Source organism: Psittacula echo, assembly GCF_963264785.1.
Source record: "Psittacula echo genome assembly, chromosome: 18".
Taxonomy (NCBI): domain Eukaryota; kingdom Metazoa; phylum Chordata; class Aves; order Psittaciformes; family Psittacidae; genus Psittacula; species Psittacula echo.
The window spans coordinates 7,213,455-7,234,733 of NC_137754.1; the positions used below are offsets into that span (position 1 = coordinate 7,213,455).

Sequence of the window (21,279 nt, forward strand, 5' to 3'; positions counted from 1 at the left end):
AGCGGAGTGAGGAGGGGGGGTGTCGGCGGGGCCGGGCCCGGGCCGGCGGCGGAGCGCGGCCGCCATGTGGCCGTGCGGCGGGCGGCGGCAGCGCCGTGTCGGCGGGGTCGCGCTGGTCACGGTCGTGCTGTGGGTGCTGGTGCGGAGGTGAGAGCGGGAGCGGCTGCGGCGGGGTGGGAACAGGAGCGTGGTTTTGGGGTGAAAACGGGGAATTACGGCAGTGCCGGCCGGGAAATGGATCCGTGGGGATAAACCCAAATCCTTCCTTAGGGGGGTGCGGGCGGAAGGAGCGCGCCCCGCTGCCGTCCGTCAGCGTGGAAACGGTGTACAGCCTGAGCTGCACAGGTGGTAAACGCAGCTCCTGCCCGTCAGAAGCGGTGACGGGTGAGGAACGGCCGGCTGCCAGCAATGTAAATCACGCCGGCGTTGCGCTCCTGCTATCCCGGGCGATGTTGGCTCTCCCGGGGCTTTCCCGCATCGCAGCGCGGAAGGGGGGGATTCCCGCTGGGAAGTGAGTCCCGCCGCTGGAGCTGCGCACGTTGTGTGCACCTTGCTCCAGCCTCTCCCGGGTCCGGTTCTTCCCGTCCTGTGCCCATGTGGTACCCGGGGACCGGCGCTGTGCCCGCGGTGCTGCCGCCTCCTTCTGCTCCAGGGTGTTTGCTGCTCCTCTGGAGCCCCCCTGCAGAGCAAGGAGCTGTAGCTCAGGGTTGTAGCTTGGGTCACATTCGTTTGGGGGTGATGCTCTTCCCCTCTTCCCTGGATGAGCCGCTCTCGTGTTGTAGCTGGAGGGGGGTGTGTTGCACTTCTCCATGCCGAGTGGCAGGAGCTCTTCAGTCCCTGGCACTGGAGATGATACAAGGGAAGACGTAGTTATTCCTTGCATGGAACAGGCGTAGTTATTCCTTGCATGGAACAGACGTAGTTATTCCTTGCATGGAACAGACGTAGTTATTCCTTGCATGGAACAGACGTAGTTATTCCTTGCATAGAACAGACGTAGTTATTCCTTGCATAGAACAGACGTAGTTATTCCTTGCATAGAACAGACGTAGTTATTCCTTGCATGGAACAGGCGTAGTTATTCCTTGCATGGAACAGACGTAGTTATTCCTTGCATGGAACAGACGTAGTTATTCCTTGCATAGAACAGACGTAGTTATTCCTTGCATGGAACAGGCGTAGTTATTCCTTGCATGGAACAGACGTAGTTATTCCTTGCATAGAACAGACGTAGTTATTCCTTGCATGGAACAGGCGTAGTTATTCCTTGCATAGAACAGACGTAGTTATTCCTTGCATGGAACAGACGTAGTTATTCCTTGCATAGAACAGACGTAGTTATTCCTTGCATAGAACAGACGTAGTTATTCCTTGCATAGAACAGACGTAGTTATTCCTTGCATGGAACAGGCGTAGTTATTCCTTGCATGGAACAGACGTAGTTATTCCTTGCATAGAACAGACGTAGTTATTCCTTGCATAGAACAGACGTAGTTATTCCTTGCATAGAACAGACGTAGTTATTCCTTGCATGGAACAGGCGTAGTTATTCCTTGCATAGAACAGACGTAGTTATTCCTTGCATGGAACAGACGTAGTTATTCCTTGCATAGAACAGACGTAGTTATTCCTTGCATAGAACAGACGTAGTTATTCCTTGCATGGAACAGACGTAGTTATTCCTTGCATGGAACAGACGTAGTTATTCCTTGCATAGAACAGACGTAGTTATTCCTTGCATAGAACAGACGTAGTTATTCCTTGCATAGAACAGACGTAGTTATTCCTTGCATGGAACAGGCGTAGTTATTCCTTGCATAGAACAGACGTAGTTATTCCTTGCATGGAACAGACGTAGTTATTCCTTGCATAGAACAGACGTAGTTATTCCTTGCATAGAACAGACGTAGTTATTCCTTGCATAGAACAGACGTAGTTATTCCTTGCATGGAACAGACGTAGTTATTCCTTGCATAGAACAGACGTAGTTATTCCTTGCATAGAACAGACGTAGTTATTCCTTGCATGGAACAGACGTAGTTATTCCTTGCATGGAACAGACGTAGTTATTCCTTGCATGGAACAGACGTAGTTATTCCTTGCATAGAACAGACGTAGGTATTCCTTGCATAGAACAGTTGTAGGTATTCTTTGCACAACCTGCTCTAGTGGAAGATGTCCCTGCCCATGGAACTAGATGAGCTCTAAGGTTCCTTCCAACCCACACCATAATAACCTGGGATTTATTACCCCTGGGATTTATTGGATGTTTATTATGGGTCATGAAATTCATGGCAGGAAACTACCTGATCCTCAGAGCTATAGATAAGCTTTGGTAAGTGCTTATGTAATTAGAAGCAAAGATCTTTTAGGGCTGGTCTTGGGTTTGTGCCACCTCCATTCTTCACAGAGGACTATTGCAAGGCAGTACCTGATAAAAGGGTGGAAGTCTGCTCCAAAGGGTGTCTATAAACCGGAGTATCCATCAGAACCTGGTGGTTTTCTCCACCTGGGAATAAACTGTACCAGGAGATGCAGGGATCCTTATCCCACCGTGTTGAACATGCATCTGGGGCTTGGCTGACTGACACAGGACCCTGGTTGCCACCAGACAGCGAGTCCTGGGTGAAGGCAAATCCAAGCTTTCCCTTTCCTCTGGCCACAGGAAGCTTGGAATGAAGCGCAGAGCCCTCTGAGTAGAGCTTAGGGGTTAAATGAAGTCTCTTGTCCTTTAGTGTGGGCAAAGCAAACTGTGGGTCTCCGTGCTTCCAGCCTTGTTTTGGCTTCACTTTCCTTCTCCTTTGGCCGCTGTGGGTGTGTGGGGGAGCAATGCCAAGGCTGAATCTCTGCTCATCAGAGAGGACTTGAGCTGGGGTTTGGGTTTTTCCTCGCGGAGGTGAGAAAACCCAACCTGGGAGCTATAAATTGCTCTGCAGAGGAAGCACAGAGCCGTGGGAAGTGGGAAATCCAGCACCGGGGAATGGGGTGCAGCTCGGTGAGAGCTTCCCCGTGGTGAGCACCAGCCCTGGAGCCGGGGAGTTTCGAGGCAGGGAACTTGCCAGCTGAGTTATGGCCAGGGTTAAGCAGAGGAGCCCAAGGGACGGGGTTATTTATATCTGGCTGTGTGGTTCCTGGGTGCAGCCTTAGCACTGCTGTGGGCAGGGGTGAGTTAGGGCTCGGGAACTGATTGGAAACAGGGATTTTCCAACTTACTCTTGAAGTATCGGAGTCTCCAGACCCCTGTGAGCTTTCCAGCTCTGGCTTGCACCAAGCAAGAGTAGATAGAGCTGCTCTTTGGGGAGCTCATTGGCTCTAAGACCTAGTTCTGGGAGAGGGGCACGGAGCTGCAGGATACCCTATGGATGGATTGAGAGCCACCATCCCTGCTGGTAAAGCTCATAGGAACTCCTTGGGAGCAACGCTGCTGTTGCCAAGCCTCACCCCGTCATCCTCTGCTTGTTCCTGGCCTAGAAGAGCTCTGCCGCGTGCCGGGCCTGTTTCTCCTGCTTCGAGCTGCTCTGTCTTCCTGTCAGCTCTGTTGTTCCTGCGCCACCGCTGTGGGATGTCCCCAGCTCCTTGCCCAGCGCTCTCTCAGTGGGTGCATGGTGGATGCGCCTGGTGGGTGAAGGCTCAATCGCTAACCCAGACTTCCTTTTCCAGGTATTACCCGTGCCTGCTGCCGGTTGTTTCAGAGCCCTGTGGGAATGCTGTGCTGTACAGGTACCCTGGGCTGGCCAGCCAGCCCGTGCAGTAGCCTGGAAGGCTTAGGCTTAGCTCCTTTGGTCTCCTTGTCTTGTGTTGAAGGGCAGGTACTAGCTGCTGGGTAGCAATCCCTGTAAGCCCAGAGAGTCCTCCCCCTCTGCTAATACCTGCTCTGCACCTAGAGTAGAGAAAGCAGCTGGAGCTTTAGGCCTTTCCCTTCCACTCCTGCTTCCTTGAGATGGGAATTCATCCCTCACATCCCAGGAGCAAGCTGCTATTGTCCAGCTCCTCTGTGTATTCAGAGCTGTGGAACTGGGATGATGGAGGCGGTTTGACTGCTTGCTGATGAAATGGTTTCTTGGTTCAGCCAAAACCAACTGCAAGGAGATAGGGGATGGTTTCTTGCATGCAGGAGCCATCCCGAATGGAGCTGTGGTAGGATGAGGACTCAAGGCGGTAAGTGCTGTGGAACCTGGCATCTCCATTGCTCCTGTTCTTTTGGCAAATAACACAGTAATGGAGGCAGTGAGAGGCTGGTGCTGGCGGCTGACTCTGCCTTCCCTGGGATGAATATAACCCAGGACATGACGGAAGAAGTTCTCTGTTCCCACTGAGGGGACTTTGCTTTCCGTGCATGGAGTTGGAAGGTGTCAGAGGCCACAAGATGCTCAGGGTATCACTACCGAGCTGCAGCTGCTGTCGGAACAAGGAGCTGGGAGTCAGTCAGCCTGCTGCGAAGCAGGGACATCTGAAGCGGAATAACTTAGGAAGCGCTGGAATTGGGAGTGAGGAGCTGCCCTCCTGGTATGGCCAGCGAGGCGGTTCCGTGCTCTGGGCTGCAGCAGTGCCACAGGTCAGTGGCAGAGGGGCTTGGGATGGGAGCTGCTGCTGAAATGAGGGGTAAATGCACATCTTGGGCAGGCTTCCCTCTGTCTATAGCTCTCTATGACAAAGAGCCTGGCTTGAGAAGAAGTCAGAGCTGACCCTGCCAGGCAGGGGAAGAGGAGCAGCCCCTCGGGACAGATCTCTTCACTGGAGGCTGGGTGCTCTTATCCCTGCCTTTCTCTTCCAGGTTCAACTGGAGCGAGCTGGTCCCTCTGCGGTTATGGGGGAGGACCCTTGGCCTGCAGGCAGAGCACTCCCAGTTCCTCCTGGAGGGCATGCCATTCCGCATCTTCGGAGGCTCGGTGCACTACTTCCGAGTCCCCAGGGAATACTGGGAAGATCGAATGCTTAAAATGAAAGCCTGTGGCTTGAACACCCTCACCACGTAAGTGTCCTCCCTCCCTGGGCTCCGTCACCTTCAGCCCCTTCCATGGTGGTTGGTGGGATTTGTCCTCGATGCGGGTTGTTTGAAGGGACCCTTGTCATGCACAGCAGGAGGGCATGGCTCACACCGGGGGTGCGTGGGGCTTTTGATGCAGAGCCCTTTTCACCCCTCCACTGCCCAGGTACGTGCCGTGGAACCTCCATGAACGGGACCGAGGGAAGTTCGACTTCAGTGGGAACCTGGACCTCAGGTACGTGGTGCTGATGGCTCTGTTCCGGACCCGCCTGGCCTGTGTGCTGGTTCTGGATGAGGAGGTCATCGCCAGCCTCTGAAGTGAAGCCCGTGCCTTGGCCAGGCAATGAGGGCTCTCATTCCTTCTGGAGCTCCTTAGAGCTTTAGTCCCAGTCCAAGCCTCAGCGGGCAGTTACTGTGCTGCACAGGGGTGCAGCAGGAGGGGGTCTGCAGGCAGACACTGATGAAGCTCCCTGCATCTCCAGGGCCTTCCTTTCGCTGGCAGCTCAGAATGGCCTGTGGGTGATTCTGCGTCCTGGCCCCTACATCTGCTCGGAGTGGGACCTTGGGGGTCTGCCCAGGTACGTGTGCACTGATTCACTTGAGGGGAGCGTTTGGGGTGGTGGAAAAGCCCTTGGTCACACGGCTGAGCCTCCTTCCCAGACGGGGAAGGGTTGCCTGACCCATACCCATGCCATCCTCCTGCTGCATGCACACAGCTTGCTGGTGAGAGGCTTTGAGAGCTGAGTTGAAGGCGTCAGCACTGAGGCTTGCCTGGTTACTAGATCCCAGTGGAACCACTTGTTTTCCTCACCCTCAGGGAGCGTAAGCCTTAGCGGAGACACTGCAGTGGGGATTGCTGCTTGGAGTCTTTCCACTGCTCAGAGTGCCTTTGGTTATCAGAGGGCTCGGGGGTGGAACTGGAAGGTGCGTCAGGACTGCTTGTGTGGCCAGAGGCAGCAGTTAGCTCTACAAGCGCACGTGTTGCCATGTGCATCTTTATCAGACAGATAAAAGGCTGATAAAGAGCAGCTCTGTTCTCATTTCACAGATAAAGGGCAGTGATCCTGTAAGCCCAGTGCGCTGCACGTAGAGTGCAGGAGTTGAGTCTTCTGGACCTCTGGAAGCACTATGAGTTAATGCCTGCTTTTGCAGAGACAAGGAAGGTCCAGGTGCGAGGTGTTACAGCATGGCACTGTTCTGCTCTGAAGCAAATTGCCCTTTCCTCTGTTAAGACCCAACCAATGAACTAAGTCTTGGAAATGAGCAGTAGAAACCACAGAACAACGCCTGGAAGCTTTGTTTGAGTGATGGTTGGGGCTTGTGAGGGGTTGGTGCCCTAGGGGATGCAGGATGGTCCAGGGTAACCTTGCGAGTGGTAAGTTCAGCCCTTGAAATCCTCTTGGGAAAGGTATGAAATGAGCTTAGGCCCAAAATACAGGCCAAAAAGAGGGGAAGAGGTTGGCAATTGCAGCCTGGACTCACTGGAAGGGGCGGTGGAGCCCTCCCCTGACTCGTGTGTCCGTACCTGCACTGTGGCCTCAGCCGAGTGGCACAGGCCTTGAGTGGCCAGGAGACTCTGATGGATTCTGTTCGCTGCCTTTCTCATAGCTGGCTCCTGCAGGACCCAGAGATGCAGCTGAGGACAACGTACAAGGGCTTCACGGAAGCTGTGGATGCTTACTTTGACCATCTGATGCCTCTTGTGGTCCCTCTTCAGGCAAGTGCAGCCCATTGCCCTCTCTGTCCGCAGGTGGGGACTGTGTGTGATGGCAGCAGGCTGGAGCAGGAGCAGGGTTGTCTCTGTCAGCTCTCCAGATCCAGAGGTTTGGTTGTACACAGACTGTGGGAGGGTGGAGCTGAGGCCATCTGAGACTCCTGCATCTTCCCTGTGCCACTGAGGCTTCCATCCCTCTGCTGGTCACCAACGTCTCCCTTTCGTTCCCAACAGTACAAGAAAGGAGGTCCCATCATTGCAGTGCAAGTGGAGAACGAGTATGGTTCCTATGCCAAAGACTCAAACTACATGGCCTATGTTAAAACGGTAACGTTGGCACGGGCACTTGTTTCTGGGGTGAATCTCTCTCCTAAACACCTTCCATATGGTATTTTCTTTCTTCTGAATAATCCTGAGCTGGGCTTCAGAAACCCTGGCAAGCATCGGTGCATAATCCCACTGCTTTCTCCTTCATCTTGCCTCCTGGAGTGGAAGAGATGGCAGATGACCCTCTCAGTACTGATAAGCCTGTGTTCTCGTGTCTCCCAGGGAAGAGGCTGATAGGGAAATGGGGGAGTGTCTGGCATAGAGAGCTGGCCTTGAAGAAGCTGTTTCCTTCTGGTCCTGTTTGGCTTCTCTTAGGCAACATTAGGGAAAGGTTTCTCTTTGCCTCTGACTCGCGTGGCTGTGAACAAGCCCCTGGCACACCCCTAACCGTGTGTGACCTGGAGCTCAGCGCCAGGCAGTTCATTTGCCAAGTGCCTCCCTTACCCTTGTCAAACAGAGGCTAAGCTGTGCCCTGGCCCCTGCCTCTGAACTGAGTGATGGAGAGTTGGCCGGTGCCCACGGGTTATCCTGGTGGATCTAACGCACAGAGTCAGGGTTAGGGTTGGAAGGAACCTTAGAGATCATCCAACATAAGCCTGACCTGTTCGTTTGCCCCTAGTACAGCTGCAGGGCAGACACGTAACAAGTTGGGCAGCCTGCCTTACACAGCTGGGTGTTTCATTTCTTCCCACTGAATGCTTGGAAGTGTTGCTGTGAACTGAGTGTTCCCTGTTCTTCTGCCACAGCACTATCAGAGCCTTCTGAAAGCCTCTGGGTGGCCCAGGTTCCCTCTGGCTCAGGTTGCCCTGTTGCCTATGCTGTAGAGAGGCTCTTCCAGCGAATCAATGGCGTGGCAGGAGTCCTAACCTGCTTAGAGCAGTGCCTGCACTACTTCCGTCCCATGGAGTGATTTAGCATTGCTGAGAAGGTTCAATAGGGAGTAGATAGGCACACAGGAAGGAGTTAATGGCCAGTCTGCACTGAGAATAGATCAGTTTGTCTATGTCACACCAGTGGCAAGTATATAAGCAACTGGCTTGCAAAGGCCTGCATGGATGGGGCACGGGGGCTGTGTTGTGTCTGAGCAGCGTGTTGCCTCGGTGCTTTTCCATCTGTCAGTGATGAAAGAGCGTGTGATGCTCCACAGACCTGTCAGAACAGCTTCCCTTGCCAAGCCTGCTGTGGGTGTGTTTTTGCAGCGCTGTTTCATCATCCTCTGGTGCTGTGTGCAGCGTGCATCCGAGGAAGTGCATTGTAGTGGTTAAAGATGAAAATGTGGGAAAGCAGGATTTGCAGGGCATCCTTTTCGGTTGGAGTGGGATCGGACGTGAGGCGGAGCTCCTGTTCTTTGTCCTGGTTTGGGCTTTAAACGTGGTGAATTCACGCCTGCAGCTAGAACACATTGCAATCCTCCTGGAAGGAATATGCCCATTAACCCCCCCCAACTCATGGAACGCCTGGAAGCCCTGTGCTAACCTCAGCCGTGCGATGCAGTGCCATGCAAGGGTGTACTGGCAGCTCCCTCCCCACCCGGAGCAGGACTGGGATTAGCTGAGCACACACCTGCGTCTGTTTCTATTCCTGGTTTCTCTGCTGTGCCCTGGAATCCCCTAAGCCATTCCAGTGTGTGCAGCTCTCTGCTGGTTCTCCATTTCACACCTGTATTCAGAAGATGGGCAAAGAAGCTTCACGTTAATGCAGGGCTCGACATAAGAAGCTGTGTTAGAAACTCCAGTCCCTCCGTAGCTGGATTCTGTCAGATGCCAGCATCCAGAGGGGTATCAATAAGTAATTCCAGGTTGATAAACGAACCAGCTGGTCCCAGCTCTGAATGGGGCTTGTCTTTAACCTCTGCGTTGTAATTCCCTAAGGTGGGCTGTGTGGGATGCTCCAGTCTGCTCTTTGTGCAGGCCGGCGCCGTGGGCAGAGGTTTCTCTGATCACAGAGCAGGCGTGAGCCGGTTGCTGCACGTGATGCAGGTTACTTTAGCTTTGATAAATGTCTTTATCACCACTTCAGAGGCAGGAATTCGGAATGGGGGCACTGCAGGTTTGTTTTCAAAGCTCCTTGAGGCTGAGGGAGTGACTCCCCTGCAGGTCCAGTGAAAAGAGGGGTGAATCTGGGGTTTCCCCATCTCTCCTTCAAACGTGAGCCACTGCTCTGTAAAGAAAACACCCAGAAGAGAACAGGCCTGATGGGAAGAGCCTTCTGTGTGCACGGGCATTTTAAAACCTTAGAGTCCTGTTTCATCCAGAGAAGAACCTGTAAATGCCTAGTCAAGAGCACAGGTACCTGAGCAGTCCGTGATGCAGTCACTGGCACATCAGCTTCCATTCAGGGACGGTGAGCTGCTTTTCTTTGTCTCCTTCCACCTGAAGCCCTCTTTCAATGGAAAGCAGAGATGCTCTTGATTTAACTGAGCTCAGAAGGAGAGGAAATCCTGGAGTCTGATGCATCACCTTTCCAGTCCAGCTTTCTAAGATAGAAGAAGGTTTGGCAGTTGTCTTTCAGCTTTAGGAGCAATGGGAGGTGTCACAGGAATAGTGTTTCTTACCAAGCCACTCCCAGTCTCAAGCTGTCCCCAGAGGTGCTGATAATGTGCTTGAATGCTTTAATACCCTGGCCAACACCAAACTCGGGCTGTTAACACAATTGCTTCTCCTCTTTCTCATTTAGGCCCTGCTAAACAGAGGGATTGTGGAAATGTTAATGACCTCGGACAACAAGAATGGGCTGTCCTATGGCTTAGTGGAAGGAGGTATGTGCTTGGAGGAGGTATGTGCTTGGAGGAGAGCAGGGTAAGGCTGTTCTTTGCTAGGGGCAGCTGATGAAACATAGCCTTTGGGTGAGAGCAGCATGCTCCGTTCACTAAGCTGCACCCGTTAACCGTGTTAATCAGATTAAAAGGCTGGAAATACTGCTTCTTATTGCTTCATTTCAATAGATATTAAACAAGTACCTCAGCCGTTATTAATAGTAATAACTTAAGAAGAAGACACCCACTTTGCAATAAAAAAGAGAAGGAAAAAGCCTGTCAAAACCTTGCTTCAGAGATATAGCATTCTGTAAGGTTAGTGGGTTGGGGTAGCCCTCTCTGCTCAGCCAGCTTGCTCTGGGCTCACAGCCTCTGGTAGGGAGGTGAAGGAGGGCATCATTTGCTAATCCCATGCAGGGGGATGATTAAAGGCATTTCCCTCCTATTTTTCCTCCTCTTGTTCTTATGACAGGGTTTATATGTCCAGGTTGGATGCGGCTTGGAGCAAGCTGCTCTAGTGGAAGGTGTCCCTGCCCGTGTCAGGGGTTGGAACTGGATGAGCTTTAAGGTCCTTTCCAAGCCGAATAATCCCGTGATTCTATGGCCATAATAAGAAAGGGACATACTCAGTCCATGGCCCTACCCCAGCACTGCGCCTTCTCACGTGTGCTCTGGTGGTGTGCAGCAGTTTTCAGCCATGACCACACAGAGTCACTCTCTCCCATGGCAGAGCGCTGCAGCGCGGGTCTGCTGTGGAAATCCCTGTTTAGCCCTCCCCATCTCCTGTGGGAATGTTTGCTGCCTCGGAGCTCGTGTTTGGAGTTGCCTTTTCCAGCGTGTTGCATGCTGAGCGCTCTTTGATACCAATTTGCCTCTTGGATGTCATAACAATCTGCTCATTAGAGTCAACATGTCAAGTAATCAGATGTGTGGAATAACTAGGGCTCAGAGCAGTGGAGCAGCAAGGAGATTATGGAAGCACTACAGGGGAGAGAACAAAACCCACTGTAGAAATGGGTAAGAAAATAGAGAGGACTCTGTACTGGAGCTGAAACTGGATGTGATTTTGTTGATTCTGTTCATCACTGGTGTACTGAGTTCTGCCTGAGAGGCGTCTGTACCTTCCTCTTCATGCCAAGAGCAGCCTGGTGCTCTGCAGAGGAAACTGTTGGTGGAAAGCTGTGTGTATGTGAGAGCTACCAGCTGTGGAAAGGATGGGGAAGGCTTTGGGGGCTGGTTCTCTGCACCGTTCTCAATGGTGTGCTGTTGATCTGCAGGAAAAGCAGAACTGAGCATGTTCACCTGCAGGATTGCCAAGTGATGCTAAATCCAGCCACGTACCAGGGGCTGGGCCGTTAATACCGGATCAGTGTCTTCTAATGCATTGGCTCCTGGAGAGAGGTTTTCCTGCTCCAGTGCTTGAAGCTCATGCAGTGACTTGGGCTATGCTGCAGCACACACCAAGCAGTTGCTGGTCCCGTCGTGCTGCACGGGGCAGAAGCACCGATTAAGCTTCCCATTTCTATCTGCTTCACTGGTACGGTGGTTTCTCTCACTCATCCCACAGGCATGACAAGCTCTAAGGTAGCGGGGATTGATTCCTAACGCCTGGAAGCTCAATGTGCATCCAAACTGATAAGTTTGCCTTTATCTGGTGCTTTTTATCTGAGGACCTCCAAGCGCTTTACAGCCTCTCACTGAAGCTTGCGACACCCCGTGAGCTGCTCTGATGCTCTCTTTCCGGTACCTCTGAACATGAGAGCCACAGAGATGGCCTGCAAGCATTCCACTGTGTGCTGTGTCCAGTTTGATTCTGCATACCCAGTGGAGGCTTTGATGGGCAGCTGCTGAGGAGGTTGTAAGGATGGTTCAGAAGATGCTCCGCTTCCCCCTGAGCTCGTGCTGCATTCCCAATGGTCCCTCAGGCATTTTGCAGGTGGTTACAGGAATAAACCCTTTTTCTTCTCCCCAATAGCACTGGCCACTGTTAACTTCCAGAAGCTGGAACCTGGGCTGCTGAAACATCTGGACTCAGTGCAGGTAAGGTGCAGCTGGATTTGGAAGGGCAGCTCTTGTATTTGTTATGCTACCTTTTCCTTTTTAAGGTCTTTTATTCCAGAGGGTGATAAAACTCCTCCTGGGATGAGTTTGTCAGGGAAGGATTGGTTAAACATTCCCCAGAGCTGCTCTGAACCTGGAACAGTTAGATCCCTACAGGCACCTGCAGTTGTTTCCTCCTGATGAAACATGAGTTTCTTTAATGCCACTTAATGTGGCCGTTCCGTGTGGCACCAGATAAAGCCCCTGTCAAATAAAGGGCAGAATTCCCTTGGCTAGGAATAAGTGCCATGAGGAGGGGGTGCCAGGCAGGCTGAGCTCCTGGCAAGTGGGATGGGGCTGGGTGGAATTGCACAGGAGCTAAGGCAGGCTGTGACAAATAGGAAGCAATTGCTCTGTGTCTGCAATTGCAGAGCCTTTTAATGAAGACCTAATTCCTGCAAAGGCTAATTCCTTGCTGCCAGCACCATGTGCAGCATTAACAAGGCATTAAGCTGCTCAGGGCTGCTGTTGTACCTTGGCAAGCATTCACTGCAGTGCACCTGCATGCTCGGGGCTGGCACTGGGAAGCTGTCATTCCTAAATGTGTATTTCCAGGAGCAAAGCAGTGCAATTGGTTTGTCCTTTTGCTCTGGCTCTACCAAACAACAGGATCCAGAAGTGTTTGGTGGCACCCGGTTGAGTGCTGTGGGTTTTGCTTTGTGCCCAGAAGAGGTCTTCTCTGCTTTGCCTTTGTGTGCTGGGCACTGCAGCCCCACAGCTTCTTGTTCACAGCTCTCGGATGCTCTTGAGAAGAAAGCACATTGCCAAGCTGCATTTGACCAGTGCTTCTCTAGAAGAGCCAAGTCTCCGTTTCAACTCTTTGGTTTTGTTTCGCTACAGAGAGATCAGCCCAAGATGGTGATGGAGTATTGGACTGGATGGTTCGATAACTGGGGGGGCCCTCACTATGTCTTTGATGCGGACGGTGAGCACCATACCCTGCTCCTGTAGGGCACACAGCAGTTTTGCAGCCCTGCTGTCGCCTTCGCTTTGTGAGAGGCTTTGGAAGCGAAGAGCCTCGCAGCGAGTGGGTCACGTTGCTGGGCCGTGGCTTTCCTTTAGTAGTGTCAGTAACTGGCAGCTCTTGTGATGATGTTTTTCCTCTGGGTTCTGTGATCTCAGTGTCAGTGTGTCCTGAGGCCTCGTGCTGCTCTAGGGCCATTTAAAAGTGCAGCCCAGTGATTGAAATCCTCAGTTTCACCTCCTGAGCTCATCTGAATGCTGTGAAGGTTTGCTGGGTGCTGTGTAAAGATGTCAAGAGGCTTTGGGAAACCTCCAGCCTAACAGGGGTACTCATCTAGTGACTGAACACTCCTCATTCGGAGAGTTTACCTGTTGGGGGGGATATGTGACCTCCAGCCTCTTGCAAGTCTCACATGGACCGAAATGGATCCTTTGTTCCTAGCTTAAAAGCTCATTGGGAAGGAAGAGTCCTGAATACACCCAACCCCACCAACCCCTCCAGAACCCCTTGGGCATCTCATGCAGGTGCTGCAGAAGCTCTGTAAGCAGGGTTGTGTAAGGCTATCGCAATGACTGTCTCACCCTCCTGCACTTGTCTTTGTAATTGGGCCATTAGTGGTTGAGTGGAGGAGGCTGACTGAGTAGTGCTGCCAACTCCTCTGCTTAAAAGCAGAATTCCTGTTCAAGGACATGGGCTTTACCCTTTTTCACCTACAGGAGAGCTGTATTGGAATGTATTAATGTGTCCTGGTACGTCAATAGATGTGCTGCTCTTCCTGAGGGCAAAATCCATATCCCAGTCCAAATCCCTGCAATGATACTGACTGACAAGGACCAGAATGTTTGTGTCTGGAGGAGTTTTAGCCTAGCTTCATGCGCTGTGGCCTACCTGGCACTGCCCTTCCTTTACAGAGATGGTGAATACTGTAGCCAGCATCCTCAAACTGGGAGCATCCCTCAATCTCTACATGTTTCACGGAGGCACCAACTTTGGCTTCATGAACGGTGCTTTGGAGGCTGATGAATACAAGTCAGATGTCACCAGTTACGGTGAGTTTTCTTCCGTTGCATTGCCCATGCACCTATGGAATGCAGCTCAGGCTACCCTGTGGGCTGGTTACTCTTGACAGAAGCATTGAGAAGTGATCACTACATCCACTTTGTCGTGGAGAGATGAGTTGGAACAGAGCTCGGAAGCAAGTACCTGTATACAAGGGGGGTTACAGTAGTGTTTCCTATTTCCAGACCTATTCCAGGGTGTGGAGAATCCCCTCGTTCTGAATTGGGAATAGAAGTCACAGATGACAGCTTTGCCTCATATTGATAGTGCTGTCCCAGAGCTGCTGTGTGCTTCAAACCACATCTGTGCTGCTCTTTCAGATTACGATGCTGTGCTGACAGAGGCTGGAGATTATACATCCAAATTCTTCAAGCTCCGGCAGCTCTTCAGCATGATCATTGGTAAGGAGCAATCCAGACCCAAGTCACTGTCCTACCTCCAGTGTTCAGGCAGGGACTGGTTTCAGCTTGTTTAGCTGGAGCCTGGTTGGTTCTTGTCCTAAAGATGGGTGGGAGAACCAAGGAGGCTTTAAATCTGTGCTGGGCTTTGGTATCTCAAAGACTTGTTCCATCCTTCTCTTTCTTTTTGCATCTCAGGCCAGCCTCTTCCTCTCCCTCCTGTGATTGAAAGCAAGGCATCGTATGGTGCAATCCTGTTGCATCAGTACATCTCTCTCTGGGATGTGATACCATCTCTTCTGCAGGTAGTACTGCCAATTTTCATGCTAGAAGGCATCACTCCTTAGGTGGGAAGGGCCATTAGTGCCTGTTACCCCGGGAGGATAAAGTCAGGGAGTGTTTTATCAAGGGTATGCGAAGGAGGCAAATCTTTTATCTCACCTCTTTTACTGCCACTTCCCTTATCTTGGAATTCTGGTTTTCCAAGTCCTTGGCTCCCTTTTCTGGCACTTTCCTGGCTGTGGCTTTCAGAGTCACATGGGGTTGAGGTTGAACAGGAGGTTTGCAGGGTAGATGTAGCCTGTGGCAGTGGAACACCTGTCTGAAATAACCTGCCTCTGGGTGGCCTGTCAGTGCTGAGAGGCCATTTCTGCCCTTCAATCTGTTTCTCCTTTGCAGCCCATTAAGTCCGAGTTTCCCATTAACATGGAGAATCTGCACCTGAACGATAGCAGTGGGCAGTCGTATGGATACGTGCTCTATGAGACTGTCATATTTGGTGGTGGCCATCTCCATTCAAGGAACCATGTCCGTGACCGAGCACAGGTAAGGAGCACAGGGACCAGCCTAAGTCAGGTGTAAATGCTTTGGACTTGGCAGGTAGGCAGGAAATGGGTCAACCACGAAGGGAAGTGGGAAGTTCTCAGCTCAGCCCCAGCCCTTACCATGTGTGAAACAGGTTGAGGTTCCAGTCTGCTGGAACTTCTGTCTTTACAGAGCAGAATATTGACTGTTCTGAGGGATGCTGTGATTTTCCTCCCCCACTTCCACCCCATCAGTCAGTGACACTGTTCTAGTTGCAAGTAGGGGCAATTTCCTCCCCAGATACAGCTTCCTGCAGCTATAACAGCATAACTGATGAGAAGTTGCTCTCCTCTCCTGTGCTCTGCTCTGCAGGTGTTTGTTAACACCGTGTATGTTGGTGAGCTGGACTACAACATAGTGGAGCTCTCCCTTCCTGAAGGACAGGTAACTGCTTGGAGATTGCTCACAGCAGTAGGATGTGGATAACAGGACCAAGACTGCTAAAGAGGAATAGCTCTCCAGAAGGCACCTCCCACCAAATCCATTTAACAGTGGCCTGACACAGGGAATGGTTGTTATACCCCAATGAGACACTATTTCACTAGTGAAATACAGGGTGATTTCACTGCCAAGTGACGGTTTGTGCTTGAGAAGTGGGGTTTGAATACATTTCCATGGAGAAGATTCAAGTCCTTGTTGTCTTTGCTGCACATTCTACAACTGCAACTGTAGACATTAAGTACCGTGTAGGCTTCGCCTTCCTTAGCACAAAGCAGCTTTTAAGGGGGTTTGGGGGCTTTTGCACATTTTAGGACTTAAATAAAATGAGGGGGAATGTCTCTTTTTCGCTCTGAGAGTAGTCTTACCCTGGCAGAAGTTGGCAATAAGACCAGTACATTGATTGAAGCATGTCAACAGAGCTGTGTGTGGCTCCTAGGTGAGTGGGTCGGATATAGGAGGTGTTCTTATGACTTGATGGAGAGGTGTATGACATGAGCTGTACTATGTCAGGCTCTATTTCTGGCTCTGTGGGTGATACCAAAATGATGCTTCAGATTTTAACAGCAAAAAAACCCCAGCTTTTATGAAAAGGCTGAGAGTTCCTCAGGGCATCACTGCTTGTAGTAGGTAGAAGACACTGTCCTGCCCCATGATCCAGAGCTTTCAACAGGCAAATTGCAACTGCCAAAGGTATTGGTGCCACATCCCCTCTATTCAACACCTCCACTGGCCTCTATTAGCCAGGCGTTAGGGCTGACACAGCACACGCTGAGCACTGGTCCAGCTGATGCTCTTCCTTATCTTTCTTACAGGGATTCAGGCAGTTAAGACTCCTGGTAGAGAACCGTGGTCGTGTCAATTATGGCCTGGCACTGAACAAGCAGAGAAAAGGTAAGTGAAGTTCTTTGTTCTCCCACTGTCCTACATAGTTCCCTGGGTATTAGCCCTGTAGAGCTGGGTTTGATACTGGAGGATCACAACAGTTAAAAGCTCACCCAATATCAGGAGGAGCAAATTGCACCCTGCTGAGCAGAACGTACTCAAATGTTCAAGTCTGGCACAGTTGTGGAGCTGCACGAGGTCAAACCCCCAGGATTCTATTTTAGTGGGGAATTATGTGCAAAACCTGCACAAAACAGACCAATGGACTTGGGCCCGTGGCTGTGCTCAGTTTTACTGCAGAAGGGGTGCACAAAGCCTCTGTGACAGTCTCAACAGCACTCCTGTAAGTAGGAGGCTGGATTAAGACCCAGCTTTGCCTGCTACATAGAGGGTAACTGTATGTAACAAGAGAGTGCTAAAGGTAAATGGCTTCTTAAGGTGTGCTAAGATCCGTGGATGAACAGCACTGGATGTTCAAGCCCGTGGCACTTTGTGCTGTGCCTGTTAGAGAAGTAGCTCATTTACTGCTTCCAAATCTATAGCTGGTCAGCTAAACCCAGCGATGCACCAGAGCCCCGGCTGCTGCCTGTGCCAGCAGTGCTTTCTGCTTCAGGGCTGTTTAATGGCTTGGTGGGTAGAAGCAAAGGAGAGAGTGGAGAGGCCAAAGTCCAGTGATGTTCCCTACTCAATCTGCATGGGCAATGGGACCGTATGGACTCTAATTCCATTGCAGAATGCGGCTGCTTTCCATCTCCTGCTGTTCCTCACGTTCAAAGATGAAAATCTCTCCGCTTTAGCTGTTCTTAGCTCCTCATCATCCCCATTGCTCTTGCAGGCTTGATCGGTGATGTCTTCTTGAATAATACCCCCTTGAGGAACTTCAAGATTTACAGCTTGGAGATGAAACCTGCCTTCATGAAAAGGTTTGTGGCATTGAAAACTCTTTTCTTCCTCATTTGAAACCAACTTTTACCAATAGGGTAAAATCTACTCCATAGCAGTTCCATATAGCAGGCAGCACAAGGTAAAGTAGGTGCCGCTTTATCCATGCCGTGGTTCAGGGGTGAAATGTATTCCCACTGTGGAGGATTTAAAGGCTTCCTTCAGAGCAGGGTTAGATCAGGCAGGTAAAAGCATGGCTCACCCAAAGGGATGGATCCCAGCATACCCAGGGTTGGAGCTGATGGTCTGAAAAGTCTTTTCCAACCTGGTTGTTTCTGTGATTCCCTGTTGGAGATGATTCAGTAATTCAAACCCACAAGAGATGGATTAACTCTACTACTAATAGTACATTAGCAAGCAAGGGGAAGTCAAGGAGACTCTGTAATAGAGGAGACCTTAGCAAATGTTTACGGCAACTGATGCCCGATGGACTCTGGCCACCATCCAGAGAGGCTGTTTGCAGCTTGTTCATACCAGGAAGGGACACAGTGTGCATGCCCGGGATCTCACAGCTCCTGTGGTGTGTGTAGGAAAGAGAAGAGGGGCCGTGAAATGGCTTTTCAAAGGGATCTGGGCATTTCTAAGGCTGGTCTTAAGAGGTGCTGGGGAGCTACTGGAAGGGTATTGACGGGGTGACTCCCATAAGCTTGGACTGCAAGTGCGCTGCCATACCCAGGCTAAAGCAAGGTTGGCCAGCACTGGCAAGTGCCCAGGAGCAGCAAAACACAATCAGCTGAGAACCACTTCACTGGGTGGCAGATGTGAAAGGCTTTTAGCTTGACTGCTCCCCAGTTACTCAACCGCACTGGATCAGTAGCTTCCATGATTCCAAGAGCTGCACTTCCTAAGGGTCAGAAGGAACACGTGGGACTCCCGCACTCCTCCTTTCCTCTTCTGTTTGTCCCCTGCTCCCAGATTGTTGCCACAGGTAAGAAATGGTGCCAGATGCCCCCAGCTCCCGCAGATTCCATGGATGTGTCTGTGTTCCTCAGCCGGCACATGGGCAGGAATGTGTGGTTTGAATCCTGTCAGTTCTGCAGGTTGTCCTTTAGCCCATGGCAGCCACCTGCATTTCAACTTGCACCGTGGCACCTGAAGGAGGATGGGCGCTTCAGCAGTGTTAGAGGTGGTGATAGCCCCACAGAGCCTTTTCCTTTGTAGCAGGAGTTGGGCTGTTGGCGATGTGGCAAGCTCAGGGTAACAAAGACTCCGGCACACTTAAGTCGGGGGGAGAGATCAGCTTAGTGCTTGCCTTGACTATTTGCAGGAGATGAGCGCTTCATCCCTTTGCAGCGTGAAGCCCTCCCTCTAGAAAGCAACTGCTTGGCACTGCAGGCACGCAAAGCAATAGCAGCCCTGTGGTAACAGCTCCGTGCTGTGTTTGCTCCTTCTCCTCCAGCTTGCAGCGTGTGACTGGCTGGAGCTCGGTCCCGGATTACTTTGTGGGTCCAGCTTTTTTCCGTGGAAGGCTGTGGATCGAGCATCAGCCACAGGACACGTTCCTGAAGCTACAGGCAAGTCCTTTGTCTTCTCTGGATCAAGAGGTTTGGAAGCTGGCTGGTCTGGACTCTGTGTACTCTGTAGTGGTCCTGCTGGGAGAACACGTGCAATGCTGAGCCTGCAGAGCTGCTCCTCTATTGACAGTCTTTGCTTCTTGCTATTTGCTACTTGCAGAGCACACTGAAGAAAGGAGGCACTGGTTTTATCCCTACCTCCTCAATGGGGCGTGGAAAGAGGCACTTCTTTGTAGACATGGCACGAGAGTTAGCGTTCACATCTTCCTTCTGTGGCTTACTGCTGCTCTTGCAGAGAACTTCAGCTCTCGTTCAGCTTCCTGCTCTGATTTCCTTCCCTTCAAGCCGGGGTTGATGCCAGTCATTATTGTAGTGCTCCCTTTTCCGGTTATGCTTTGCTGTCAATGCAGGATTTCTGTCACCTGGGCAATAGGTGAGGGGAGATGTTCTGTGCTTGGGAAGAAATCAAGATGGGTCTGTCAGAAGGATGAGGTTTTCCTGTACAAGCATGAATCTTTGGAAGCTTTATCCTTTTGATTAGTGCATTAAGGATAACTCCTGCTCAATGGGGCTTAAATGTTCCTGGCTTCAGGGAGAGCGAGCGGAAAACCTGCGGGAAGTGGCCTGAAAGAATGCAAGTGTGAAGCAGACTGAATTCCGGTGGGAATGGCAGGCAGGCAGTACAGCTGCCTGTATATGATAATACAGCTGGGTACATGTGTGTGTGTTCTCTTGGTTCTAGGGCTGGGAAAAAGGAGTCGTGTTCGTCAACGGGCAGAACCTGGGCCGCTACTGGAAGATCGGCCCTCAGGAAACACTCTACCTTCCTGGCCCCTGGCTTCGGAAAGGGAGCAATGAGGTGAGAGGTTTCCCTTCGCTTGTTTGGTGCAAGATCCTGCCCCGAGCCAGGTCCCAAAGAGCTGAACACAGATCATGTCTTGATTCCCTGGGTCCAGCTGCAAACCAGTGCAGCACAGAGGAGGGAGACTGTTCTCTGCTAAGGTGTGGGAGGTGGGGGAATGTGCTGCTCTCGAGCCAGTTCTGGCTCTGACAGCCAGTGAGACATGGTGGGGATGGCAGCTCAACTTCAAAGCCATCAAGTTCCAAATCAAGACAAACCTGTTTGGTTCATTCCCAGCATCGTGTGGTGCTGAAGAAGAATCCCGGTCACTGTTCAGAGCTCTCGAAATGCTGCTGCCTTTCCCTCCTGGGATCGTGTGCCTTTTCCTCCTCAAAATGCTGACAGTAGCTTTGTGTGAGGAATGTTCATGTGTCCCTTTCTTCTGCAGATTGTCATTTTTGAGGAGCGCACTGCAGGAAGGATAATACAGTCTGTGGACATTCCTTATTTAGGAAGGACCCAGTATGTGGACTGATGAGAGCTTCTTTCCCAATGTTTGGCTCACCTTGAACATTCCTGGTTGCATGGCTGGGACGTGATGGTCCAGGCACTTGGGCATGTTAAATCCCACTAGACCCAGGTAAAGGATTTACTCTTTGGCAGTAAGTTCAGAAGAGAGAATGGGCCCTGAAGGTGGGTCTGTTGTTTCATAGATGGATGTGGAAGCTTATCTCCCTGGACTGCTGAGGACCCACTGCTTGGATGGCTGCCCATGATGCTATGGACAGCCTGAATGGGGGAGAGTAAAAGTGCTAGAGGCAGGAGAAGGAGAGAGAAAGAACTGAAACCATCTGAACTGAAAGCTGAGCTCAGCTCCCCAGTGACTTTCAAGATGTGTTGTTATGGGCCTCCTCATTTCTATCATTAGATAGTGAGAAAATAGTTGGTGAACATGGGAGGAGCCAGGTGTGGAAAACCAGGCAGAACTCAGCAGCTCACTCTGCAAAGAGGCCGTTTACTTGTCCACTCGTTGGAAGCCAAGTTGTTGTCAAATGGCTTTAATTCAAGGTGGTTTTCCACTGAGTTTTACTCTGGAGGTTTGTGTCTCTCTCAAAAAGGATTAAAAAGGGTTTGAAGAAGTGACCTGCGTGTTGTCCTCTGTCAAACACATCAGTGTGTTTCAGGCGGGAATGGGAACTTGCAAGGAGGAGAAAGGACCAGTTAATCTTCAGTCATCCCTCCACCCTGCTCGCACTGTGAAGCACCCGAAGGTGAAATTCCCCCTTGTAAAAGGAGCAGGGATCAGATTTGGGTTGGGATAGAAGGGATTGCAGATATAGCTGCAAGTGGGAGAGCACATCTGTTCATCCTAGTTAAACCCGCTGTGAAAGCTTGGGATCTTGGGTCCTGTGTCCTTTTTGTCCCTCAAAGAGAAACCCAGGATGTAGGGAATTGTGACCTGTTGGGTTTAACTCCCCTGCTCAGCAGTCA

The 21,279-nt window shown here is 51.3% G+C and overlaps 1 protein-coding gene across 1 annotated transcript; it reads left to right on the forward strand.

Annotated features, from left to right (window-relative positions):
- Positions 1 to 64: 64 nt before the first annotated feature.
- On the forward strand, positions 65 to 20,323 carry LOC308228407 (beta-galactosidase-1-like protein 2; the record flags this gene model as incomplete). The annotated part of the gene is made up of 20 exons (XM_080631707.1): positions 65 to 147; positions 3,661 to 3,720; positions 4,775 to 4,972; positions 5,154 to 5,222; positions 5,470 to 5,565; positions 6,596 to 6,704; positions 6,936 to 7,028; positions 9,705 to 9,786; positions 11,759 to 11,823; positions 12,724 to 12,808; positions 13,759 to 13,896; positions 14,227 to 14,307; positions 14,503 to 14,609; positions 14,983 to 15,129; positions 15,481 to 15,552; positions 16,422 to 16,500; positions 17,327 to 17,414; positions 18,833 to 18,947; positions 19,690 to 19,806; positions 20,237 to 20,323. The coding sequence occupies 20 exons, from the start codon at positions 65 to 67 to the stop codon at positions 20,321 to 20,323; spliced, it is 1,971 nt and encodes a 656-aa protein (XP_080487833.1).
- Between the last annotated feature and the right edge of the window lie 956 nt (positions 20,324 to 21,279).